The 12312-nt window shown below is 43.4% G+C and overlaps 1 protein-coding gene across 2 annotated transcripts in view; it reads left to right on the top strand.

Moving 5' to 3' along the window:
* The window catches only part of SRPX (sushi-repeat containing protein, X-linked), a 77625-nt gene extending 67220 nt beyond the window's left edge, over positions 1–10405 (top strand). The window contains exons 8-10 of one of the 2 annotated variants that reach the window (XM_005880868.2): positions 1267–1400; positions 6493–6614; positions 9863–10405. In XM_005880868.2, the coding sequence (XP_005880930.1) occupies positions 1267–1400; positions 6493–6614; positions 9863–10046 (440 nt within the window). In that variant the 3' untranslated portion in view covers positions 10047–10405. The remainder of the gene's footprint in view (positions 1–1266; positions 1401–6492; positions 6615–9862) is intronic. The other variant, XM_014528882.1, reaches the window with a different exon arrangement.
* Positions 10406–12312: the final 1907 nt, after the last annotated feature.

The raw sequence follows: 12312 nt of genomic DNA, 5'->3' as shown, positions 1-12312 counted from the left end.
GCTGTCTCTCAGAGAAGCAGCGTCCCACCGAGACCCAGCTTTCATTCTCTTGTCTGTCTTTTCTAAGCCTTTCAGTTGCCCCCACTCAGGTTCACCCTTGGCCGTGCTGATGCGGCACACTTGATAAAGATATGCCTCCACGCTCTGAGGGCGGGTTCCTGCCTCAAACCTCGCCCTTACTGGAAACAGCTCTGGGAAACAGCTTGGGGGAGGGTGCAGCTGTTTCCAAGACAACCCCTGCAGGACTGACTTCCTTCCGGTTGGTCATGCCTCAGGTCGTGATGTTGCACCCAGGGTTTTTATATATGTATATATATATATATTTTTGCAGCAGGCCCCTCGTGGTTGGCTTTGTAGTCAGTTAGAATGGGGCTTGTAAGATTACTGTTTAACTAGATACTGAACTAGGATGTAAGCCCCCAAAGTTGCCTCCCTATTTTCTTTCTCACTTGAAATACATTTTCTTCATGGCAGAAAGTAACTCTCATGTACTTTTTGGTAAATTATAACTAGAAATAATTCTAGTTTACTTGTAAGTCTTGATAAAACAATCTATCTAAATAAGGTAAGTAAACTTTATACAAAACTCAAAAAAAAGAGGAAACTAATATACTTCCCTACTCTTGAGAGTGGCTTCTTGAGACCACCCAGTGAATAACTGCTTGCAACTGAATCTTTATCTCAGGGCCCATCTCTTACACATATGGTTCTGTGTGTCATCACAGGCTAGGTGCAGCCAGAACGAATAGACCATTTTTTTTTCTCTTTTTTTTTTAAGTTGTGACAGGCTCAAGGACACTAAGATTCTCTGAAAAGGAAGTCAAGACTTGGGGTGGTGAACACACAATACAACATATAGAAGATGTAGTATAGAATTGTACACCTGAAACCTATGTCATTCTTTTAACCAATGTCACCCCAGTAAATTCAATAAAAATGTTTTTTAAAAAAGGAAATCAAGTTGTTTCTCCTGCTTTTTATTTAGGCAGCAGTCTAAATCTAATGAGGTGAAAGCTACTGGGTCTCACCTCTGGATGAGCAATCTGGGGAGTCCTATAAAATTTATTCATTTATTGTTTTTTAAAATAATTCCTTACTGTTGAAAGTATTACATATGTCCCCCTTTTCCCCCATTGACCCTCTCCAGCCTCCCTCCTTCTCCCCGCAGGCCCTCACCACCCCATTGTCTGTGACTATGGGCCATGAATATATGCATACAAGAATAAGTAGACCATGTCCCACTGATCTGGCCTTTTCTAATCACAGCTATGAATATCAATGTGGGCGTCAGAACAGCTGCAGCACTTCTGGATCAGTTTTATGAGAAAAGGAGAATCCTCATTGTGTCTACACCCACAGCCCGAAACCTGCTCTACAGGCTGCAGCTGGGAATGCTACAGGTGAGTTCCTGGGGCAAAGACAAGGAAGGGACCTCTAATAGGAAGGAAGGACCCAGTTACTTACTTAAAAATAGAGGCCAGCAAGATATTTAACTCTAACAGGAAGAGAAGGAAAGGAAAGAGCAAGAATTTTTTTTTAAAATGTGCCCCAGCTTTATCTTATTTAATAAAGAGGTAATATGCAAATTAACTATCACTCCAACACACAAGATGACCACCACAAGATCTGACAGGGGGCAGTTGGGGGGGGGGGACCAGGCCTGCAGCGGAGGGCAGTTGGGGGCAACCAGGCCAACAAGAGAGGGGAGTTGGGGGGGTGTAGGCCTGCAGGGGAGAACAGTTAGGGCTGACCAGGCTGGCAGGGGAGGGCAGTTAAGGGCAATCAGGCCAGCAGGGGAGCAGTTAGGCATTGATCAGGCTGGCAGGGGAGTGGTTAGGGGGTGATTAAGCTGGCAGACAGGCAAGCAGTTGGGAGCCAGCAGTCCTGGATTGTTAGAGGGATGTCCGACTGCCTGTTTAGGCCTGATTTCAGTTGGACATCCCTCGAGGGGTCCAAGAATGGAGAGGGTACAGGCTGGGCTGAGGGACACATCCCCCCCCCCCAAGTGCACGAATTTTGTGCACTGGGCCTCTAGTTGAGATATAATTGACATTGTGTAAGTTTAAAGTGTACAATGTCTTGATTTGATACATTTGTATATTACAAAATGATTACCACCATACGTTAGCTAACATCTTCATCACGTCACATAACTGCCATTTTTTTTTGTGATGGTAAGAATATTTAAGACCTACTCTCTTAGCAACTTTGAAATACATTGAACAGTTCTATTAATTAAAATGACCATGCTGTACATTAGATCCCCATAAGTTATTCATTTTAAAACTGGAAGTTTGTGACCAATATCTCCCCATTTCCCCTATACCCCTGCCCCTGGTACCCACCATTCCAGTCTATGTTTCTATGAATTTGACTTTTATAGGTTCCATATATAAATGAGATCATATAGTATAAAAAAAAGTAAAGGCCAGTTTCAATGCTTAATCCGTTTACCTTGAGCTTCAGGCACTGGTACATTAGAGTTATCACTATTCCTTTCTGGTTCTGGAACATCACCTGATTAACATGGACTCCTTCCCAGCACAAACCCGATAATTTTTCCAATGAATGAAATTAGTTTGTCTTCACTAATGAGCCTCACTGACATGCTGTCCAGGCCCAGCCAAAAAACAATTGTCTTTGCTGAACCTGTCCAGGATATGCCCAAAAGTTTGGCTCAAGGGATAAGGGGAGTCCAGGAGCCCTCAGGCCCCAGATTCTACCCCCCCCCCCCCCCCCCCTCACCTTTCACCTGGGAGCTCACTGGAAATGCAAATTCTCAAGCCCCATTCCAGACCTACTGGATAAGGATCTACATTTTCATTCAATCAGGTGATTCCTAAGCACCTGGAAATTTGAGGAACACTTTTGTAGGAAATGTGCCCTTCCCAGCTGTGCAAATTTTTTAACTACTAAATGAGTCAAACAGTGTCTTTAAAAAACAACAACTAGGGCTTGTGCTTAGCGGGGGGAGCAGCCAAGGAGAAGTCAATGGGGGGGGGGGGAATGAGAAAAGGAGACATATGAAATACTTTAAACAATAAAGAATTTAAGAAAAGGAGACATATGTAATACTTTAAACAATAAAAAATTTAAATAAAAAAATAAAACAACAACAACTAGCCAGTTTGGCTCAGCGGATAGAGCATCGGCCTGTGGACAGAAGGGTCCTGGGTTCGATTCCAGTCAAGGGCACATACCTTGGTTGCAGGCTCCTCCCCGGTCCAGGCCCTGGTTGGGGCATGTGCAGGAGGTAACCAATCAATGTGTTTCTTTCACATCATGTTTCTCTCTGTCTTTCCCTCTCTCTTCCACTCTCCCAAAAAATCAATGGAAAAATATCCTCAGGTGAGGATTAACAAACAAACACACAAACAAGTAGATACTGAAAGGATCGAGTTGGAAGTAGCTTGATTTTGTCTTTAAGCTTCTTTGCAATAGGAGTAGCTAATTTGACTGAATGCTAAAGAGAGAGGATGTGCACTGGGGCATGGACACAGTGCTGTACATTATTGTTTTTAGGAATATTTCATTTATTACAGTGAATATAACTATGTGTTTACAATAATCTTGATTTCATCAAAAGCTACAATTTTACTTCTCAGTTCAGCATTAATTCAATGACTCCGAAATCTTCATTCTCCTCGTGTACTTGAAGGAATTCCCATAAACTCGGAACAACTATACAAAATTTTTCAGGTTTTCCTGGCTGGCGTGGCTCAGTGGTTGAACAACCCATGAACCAGGAGGTCACAGTTTGATTCCCAGTCAGGGCACATGCCCAGGTTGCAGGCTTTATCCCCAATGGGGGTGTGCAGGAGGCAGCCGATCTATGATTTATGATTCTCTGTCATCATTGATGCTTCTATCTCTCTCTCTCTCTCTCCTTCTCTCTTACTCTCTGAAATCAATCCTCCTATATAATAAAAGGCTAATATGCAAATTGTCCCCTCAAGAGTTCAACCATGAGTTTGATCGCTCGCTATGACGTGTGCGGGCCACCAGGGGGCAGCGAGGAACATGGCGGGTGACCAGTGGTGGAGCAAGGGAAGGAGGAGGCGGGGAGGTGGGGAACCTGATCGGCCCTGATCACCGGCTAGGCCTAGGAACCCTACCCATGCACAAATTTTGTGCACTGGGCCTCTAGTAAAAAAAAATATTTAAATCTTTTTCTCAGGTTCCTTAAATAGGAACCCAATTCATGCTGTCTTTAGCCCCAATCCTGACACCTTACCTCCATCCTCATATTCCCTTGTTCCAATTATGGGACTTGCTGTTCAGGTAACACAAGCTCACACCACTGCAGTATGTGAGAAATTGGCCTTCCAGTCTATATTCCATGATCATATGTTTCCTGACCTCTTCCGTTATATAGAAAAACTAGAGGCCTGTTGCACGAAGAGATTTGTGCAATAGGCCTTCCTTTCCCCTGGCTGCTGGCACCGGTTTTACTCTGGCACCTGGCACCTAGGCCTTTGTTCTGGCCGGGCTCCAGCCGGAGCCGGCTCCATGAGGCTTTCGCTGCTCCACTGGCCCCGGGGCTGTGAGGCTTTCACTGCTCAGGCCCCCCGGCTGTCAGTCTTCGCTCCACCGCTTGGAGCCTATGTATGCAAATTAACCGCCATCTTTGTTAGGTTAATTTGCATACTCTCCTGATTGGCTGGTTAGCATAGCAAAGGTACGGTCAATTTAAATGTTTGTCTATTATTAGGTAAGATGATTAAGCCAAAACAACTTCCTTTTCCTCTATGTGGGAAAACTATGACTTTTGTAGGTAAAACTTTATTGGGACACAGCCACACACATTCATCTGTGCATTGTCTGTTGCTGTCTGTGCACCACTGTGGCACAATGGATTAGGACAGAAGCCATCTGGCTCTGCAGAACCTAATATATTGGCTCCCTGGACCTTTACGGGAAAGGTCTGCTGACCCCTGCCCTAGTCTAGTCCATTACTTTGGGGACCAGCAAAATTACCAATCAACAGGTTGGATTAAATATTTGGCATCTAGGTGTTTATGTGTGACCTCCCACCACTCAATATATTTATATTTGTTTTTTAATATACTTTTATTGGTTTCAGAGAGGAAGGGAGAGGGAGAGAGAGATAGAAATATCCATGAGGAGAGAGAATCATTGATCGGCTGCCTCCTGCATGCCCCCTACTGGGAATGGAGCCCACAACCTGGGCATGTGTCCTTGACAGGAATCAAACCCGGGACCCTTCAGTCCACAGGCTGACACTCTATCCACTGAGCCAAACCAGCTAGGGCTATATTTGTATTTAAACCAGAGCCTTCAAGGGAAGGTTTGATCAACTTACATGTTTCAGTTAGAATAATAAAAAAGTATATTTTTATCTTTCTTAAGTGTTTTTTTGTTTGTTTGTTTTACCAATTTTGTCATCCAATATAGGGTTGTTTCAGTGGAATTGTCATTTAAAAAATGGTGTTCTGCATTAGCCAGTTTTGCTCAGTGAATAGTCAGCCTGTGGATTGAAGCGTCCTGGGTTCGATTCCGGTCAAGAGCACATGCCCGGATTTTGGCCTCGATCCCCAGTGGGGTGACGTGAAAGAAACAGCTGATCCATGATTCTCTCCCATCATGGATATATCTATCTCTAGATCCTTCTCCCTTCCTCTCAGAAAACAATAAAAAAATTTTTAATGGTGTTCTAATAATTCAGGAGGTTCATATTTTCCCCCCATTATGTACTTTGTGTTCCCCATGGCCATTGCTGCTACTGATGAGAGACCTGGCACGGGACTGAATGGGCCATGTTCCTGTGCCTCTTGCCAAGGGCCAGCTCAGAGAACTGAAACATTTTATCCTTGTTTCCCTGGCATGCTGGGTTGTGGGGACTCAGCAAGGGGTGCATAGGGTGGACACAAGGTCAGGTAGAGGGACTCTGGAAAACATTTTCTCTCTTTGCAAAGACAAATTTAGAATCCTCTGGCGGTATTCTTGGACACTTTCTAGGAAATTTGGCTCCTGTAAAATCTTACCTCATCTGGAAAGACGGAGACTGCTATTTTGCTTAGGTTTTCAAAATTCCATTGCCAAGGCCATTCTGAATGATTCCTCTAGAAGGTGTTAAGGTTTTCCAGCCACTGGTTTCACCCCAGTTTTCAATTGTTTTCAGGACAGTGTGGAGTGGGCAAATAAACTTCCAAAAACTTCTCTAGCTAATGTGGCTCAGTGGATAGAGTGTCGGCCTGCGGACTAAAGGGTCCCAGGTTCAATTCCAGTTAAGGGCACATGCCTGGTTTGTGGGCTCGATCCCCAGTAGGGGGCGTGTAGTAGGAGCTGGTCCATGATTCTCTGTCATCATTAATGTTTCTCTCTCCCTCTCCCTTCCTCTCTGAAATCAATAAAAATATATTTAAAAGAAAAAGCCAGACCAATTCTGTTTCCTTCAATCTATGGTTTGACATGGAAGTCTCTTTCTTCAGCCGTGCTCACACCTTCCCTACTTGTTTTTTTCTTTTCCAGCAAGCACAGTGCAGCCTGGATCTTCGACATATCACTGTGGTAGAGCTGGTAGGCGTGTTCCCGGCCCTCATTGGCAGGATAGGAGCGAAAATTATGCCTCCAGCCCTAGCTCTGCAGCTCAGGTAGGGGGATGTCCTGTTCTGAAATGTCCTCCCTACAAATGTACATTTTTCTGATCAGGTTCCCTGGTTTCTTACTATTCAGTCTTGATTCCAGGTAACCTTCAATGTGTAATTGCTTTTTTCTCTTCTTTCACCCTCCAAACAAGTGTTTTTTCTTTGTCTTTGTTCTTTTTTCCCCACTTGGTGGGAGTAGGATGGGTAGAGGAGAGCCTGCCCAAAAGATTTCTCCCTCCCCCGCCCCACCAAAAAACTGGATACTTCTCTTCTTAAAGATGTGTGAAAAAATTTTTTATTTTAAATCCAGATGGCAGTATGTATTCTATCTCACAAACAATTTCTAAACTAAAAAAACAAAATCTGGAAAAGAGACTGAGCAGGCTCATTTTTTCACTGGGCTCAGCTTATGCATTGCTTTCTTCTTCTTCTTCTTCTTCTTCTTCTTCTTTTTGCTTTCTTCTTCTTCTTCTTCTTCTTCTTCTTCTTCTTCTTCTTCTTCTTCTTCTTCGTCTTCTTCTTCTTTTTCTTCTTCTTCTTTTCTTCTTTGTTTTTTGTTTTTGTTTATCCTCAGGCAAGGATACCTTTCCATTGATTTTTATGGAAAGTGGAAGAGAAGGGGAAAGAGAGAGAAACATCAGTGTGAGAGAAACTCATCAATTGGTTGCTTCCCGCATGAGCTCAGACTAGGGGCCCGGGATGGGGAGGAGTCTGTAACCAAGATACATGCCCTTTACCGGAATCAAATCCAGGACCCTTTTGTCCATAGGCCCAACACTCTATCCACTGGGCCAAACTGGGTAGGGCTACATTGTTTGCTTTCTTTGGCTTTCTTCATCTAAACATGTTTGTATTGATATAAAAATCATATTTTCTTGCAGTTTTAATTCTAGTGAAGTAGAGTCCAAAAACAATTGGACTTTTGAAACTGCTTCAAAATTTTTTGGGAATCATTTGAGGTACAAATTATAATGAACCAAATTCAATCCCCTCTGATTGTGCTATCTTGTACTGGCTACAGAATGGACCAGAATTTCAAAGTTTAGAAATGTACTTCAATCAGCTTCACCCAGTCCAGGCTTTTTCAACCTTGCACTATTTTTTAAAAATATATTTTATTGATTTTTTATAGAGAGGAAGGGAGAGGGATAGAGAGTTAGCAACATCGATGGAGAAACATCGATCAGCTGCCTCCTGCACACTCCCTACTGGGGATGTGCCTGCAACTAAGATACATGCCCTTGACTGTAATCGAACCTGGGACCCTTGAGTCCTCAGGCTGACGCTCTATCCATTGAGCCAAACCAGTTAGGGCTCAACCTTGCACTATTGCCATTTGGCTCTGGATAGTCATTTTTGGCGGGTGTCCTGTGCATTAGAGGATGTTAAGCAGCATCCCTGGCCTATATCCCATTGTGACAACCAAAAATATGTCCAGACATAGCCAAATGTCCCCTGTTGATAACCACTGACCTAGATCTAGTGCCTATGTGGTTGTGCAAAACTAATAAGCAAAGTTGGATTGACTCCAACTTAATGCAAAATATCTGTTAGGTTTGTTGTACATGACTTGTAGCAACAATTGGTACATGGCACCATTGCAGGCCTACTGACTTCTTGCCCATTATAATCTAAAGCAGTGCTATTCAACCTTCTATGGGCATGCCTGTCATCTGCGGATCTTGCTAATAATGCAGATTCTACCTAATTCAGTAGGCTTGGGTGGGGAGTGTGGGATTGTCCATTTCTTTCTTTCTTTTTTTTTCTTCAAAACAAAGCTAACCATTTATTAAATTATTATAATGCTTCCAGCACAGTCTTCATCATTATACACACTCCATTTCATTTAATCCTTACAACAGACCTAGGAAAGGAGGTAGTATTATCTGATTTCGAGATTCAGGCTTAGAGGCTAAGGTGTTTAAAACCATAATTCAACTCTTCTGTCCACACCAGCAAATAATGCCCCCCATTCCCCAAAAATGGGGTGAGGGAGGAATTCCCACATACGATAGTGGGGAAGGACTTGTCTCCATTTCTATGAAAATGCTTTGTAAAAAGTTATTGTTTGCATAGAGCAGATTCTTGATAAATACTATTTTGGGCCACAAAAACAACCATCAGGATTCAAACTAGGGTCTGTCAGATGCTCTTACATGTCTACTTATATTACTTTATAAACATCACTTTAGGAAATAATTTTTAAAATAATTCTTTACTTTTGAAAGTATTACATATATCCTCTTTTTCCCCCCATTGACCCCCTCCAGCCTGCCCCATCTCACTGCCCCATTGTCTGTGTCCATGGGTTATGCATACAAGGTTGTTGGTTGATTACCTCCCGCCCACCCTCCCCCACCTTCCCTCTGAGATTGGGATTCTCCATTTCTAACAAGATTCCATGTAATGGACCACACTTTTTGTAGCAAGGGTCTCAAGGCTGATTCAGTCTTTTGTGGTATGAAGCTTTTCTGTGCACACAGTATGACTATAGGGTTCTGGTTGATCCACCAGAACCCTTGGGAGTCAGGTTTGACATATCCTTCTCTCTCTCTCTCTTTTTTTTTTTGTTCAAATATATTTTTACTAGTGGCCCGGTGCACAAAATTCATGCACATTAAAAGGGAATTAATTAGAGGTGGTGGGGACTCGAGCCTCAAGTCCCAGGCCCATTGCCAGAGGCGGGGGCATGAGCCTCATGTCTCTGGGCCAGCTCAGGGGGTAGGGATGCAGCCTGCTGATCAGTCGTTAGGTGACAGCGTCCTGACCAGTTTGCATATTATCTTATTATTAGCTAGATTGATTTCAGAGAGGAAGGGAGAGGGAGAGATAGAAACATCAATGATGAGAAAGAATCATGGATTGGCTGCCTCCTGCGTGCTGTACAGTAGGGATCAAGCCTGCAACCTGGCCATGTGCACTTGACCAGAATTGAACCTGGGACCCGTCAGTCCACAGGCCAACAGTCTCATCAAACTGGCTAGGGCTTGACATATTCTTCTCTTAAAAAAAAAAAGAAATTTTTTTTATTGATTTCAGAGAGGAAGGGAAAGGGAGAGATAGAAACATCAATGAGGAGACAGAATCATGGATTGGCTGCCTCCTGCACGCCCCCTACTGGGGATTGATCACACAACCAAGGCACGTGCCCTGACCAGGAATCAAACCTGGGACCTGTTAGTCTGAAGACCTACACTCTATCCACTGAAACTAATGGCTAGGGCTTGACATATTCTTTTCTTTTTCTGCCCTAGGCTGTTGCTGCGAATCCCGCTCTACTCCTTCAGCATGGTGCTGGTTGATAAGCATGGCATGGACAAGGAGCGTTATGTCTCCCTGGTGACCCCTGTGGCCCTCTTCAACCTGATTGACACATTCCCACTGAGGAAAGAGGAGATGGCCCTGCAAGCGGAAATGGGCCAGACGTGCAACACCTGATGTGATGGTTCCTTTCTGTGTAGTCCCTCTTCTTTTTCTACATAGTGCTAATCACCCAGAAAGTCTTTAAACATATCCTTGATGTACAGATTTTTATTTGTAATTTTAAAATTCTATTTTATTACGACCTTTTTTGCACTTAAAAATTAGCATGATGCTTTCTGTACTTTGACATTTTCCAAAAAAAGATAAGACTATATTTACTATTTCCAACTTTCTTTACTCCATGATGGGCTGGTTAATTTTAGAAAGCACAATCGTACACATGCTTTTAATATGTTATTCAGTGTGACTGGTAACTTTTCTTTCATCATTTTTTATGTAAAATTTTTCCTAATAAAATAATTTGGAGCAAATTTGTTAAAACTCATTTTATTTTTCAAGTGCACCAGCCATACTTAGTGTGGTCAATGGTTTTAGGCCTGAAAGTTTGCCAGGCCACTTTGCAGCTGAATGGCCCCCTTGCTCTTCAGCAACACCCAGATTTCTAAAGAAAGGCCTCTCTAACTGGAGGGATGGAAAGGAAGAAGGCAGACAAAGAGAGCAAAGGAATGCCTTTCCTGCTGTCTGCCCCAGGATTTCAGCAAGAGATCTGCTCATTGACCTCTGAGAACCCCCTTCCCACTCAAGGGTTCCCCTAACAGGCCCTGGGTAAACCCAAAGCCACAAGTGAAAACATACCTCCACCTGCTCTAGCACCCCCTGTGTCTGTCTTTACCACGCCATCTTTATTACGTACATATTCCAACCTTACTGATGAGTCAGCTCTCATAAGAAAAACCAAAAATTTTTGCTATAGTTCGACATTCTAGAAAACAAAAGAAAGGCTCCTAACAACTAACCTGTTGAATTGTTAGAATAAAAGTAAACAAAGCTTTACCTAAATAAGAAAGGTTTTCTTGCCCTAGCTGGTTTGGCTCAGTGGATAGAGCATCAGCCTGTGGACCAAAGGGTCCTGGGTTTGATTACGGTCAAGGGCATGTACCTTGGTTGCAGGCTTCTCCCTGGCTTGGGCCCTGGTCAGGGAATGTGCAGGAGCCAACCAATTCATGTGTTTCTCTCACATCGATGTTTCTGTCTTTCCCTATCTCTTCCACTCGCTTTAAAAAGCAATTGGAAAAATATCCTCAAGTGAGGATTAACAAAAATGAAAGAAGAAAGAAAGAAAGAAAGAAAGAAAGAAAGAAAGAAAGATGTCCATTTGCAACCATTCCCAGGCACAGTAAGTGGAAATAAACATGCATTCCTGCGCCTGTTTTGAGCATGTGGCATGCATAGGCATTCCGGTTCAAGTGCCCATGAGGTAAAGTATGATCGATGTGTTCTTTTCCCGATGCTAAGTGTGAATGTGATCAGCATCCAGCAGTGCGTCCTCATTTCTGAATGTTGTGAATCCTTTGAAGTTGCCATGCCAAGTTCACTGAGTTTGAAATCAGCTGGGGAAAGAGAAGCGATGTTTGTTGAAAGTGAAATGTTTGTATGGTATTTTTTTCTTGCACTCCTTGTGTGAATATGACGCTACAGAAATAAGATTTTTTTAAAAGCACAGGCATTCCGAATGAATATGTTCCTTGGAATGGAAGTCTGGAGGGAGGAGAGCATCGTAGTGTTGTCAAGTTCCTCCCAGGAAGCTGTATGGGAAGCCATGTGCCTGTGTCAGTGTTGGTGAGAGGATTGCAGTTGTCAAGGCGTGTCCCTGCTTGGCCAGCAGGTGGAGCCAAGACCTAGGTGAGGAGGAATGTTTGTGTCTGTTCCTGTTGGAGAGATTTGCTTGTCATCATCCCTGCAGGATGCGAGGCTCCTGAGTGGGCACTGAGGGCAGAGGTGGCCCTTTGTAGTGGGTGTCTGAAAGGGGGGATCCCGTGGCTATGTCGTTTTTGTACTGGCAGCCCTATTTTTTTTCCGCCGGAATGGCAGAATGAATTCCCGGCCAGAAAGTGTCGTAGCCAGTGTGGAGCTGTGTTGAAGAAGTGCAGACTGCCAGGTAGGGAGAGTGAAAAGGGTCTCAGTGGGTTCCTTTTTTCTATGTGCTGTCAAGGGTGCAGATTGTGGTGGATGCTATTCCCTCTGCTGGGTCCATATTCCCCTTGGAGTCGGTTCTCCTAGTCCAGTGATGGCGAAGCTATGACATGCGTGTCAGAGGTGACATGCGAACTCCCTTTTTTGGTTGATTTTTCTTTGTTCAATGGCATTTAAATACATAAAATAAATATCAAAACTATAAGTGTTTGTTTTACTATGGCTGCAAATGTCAAAAAATTTCTGT

Source organism: Myotis brandtii, unplaced genomic scaffold (genome assembly GCF_000412655.1).
Source record: "Myotis brandtii unplaced genomic scaffold, ASM41265v1 scaffold657, whole genome shotgun sequence".
In the NCBI taxonomy this organism is placed as follows: domain Eukaryota; kingdom Metazoa; phylum Chordata; class Mammalia; order Chiroptera; family Vespertilionidae; genus Myotis; species Myotis brandtii.
This window is presented reverse-complemented; position numbering and strand designations above follow the sequence as displayed.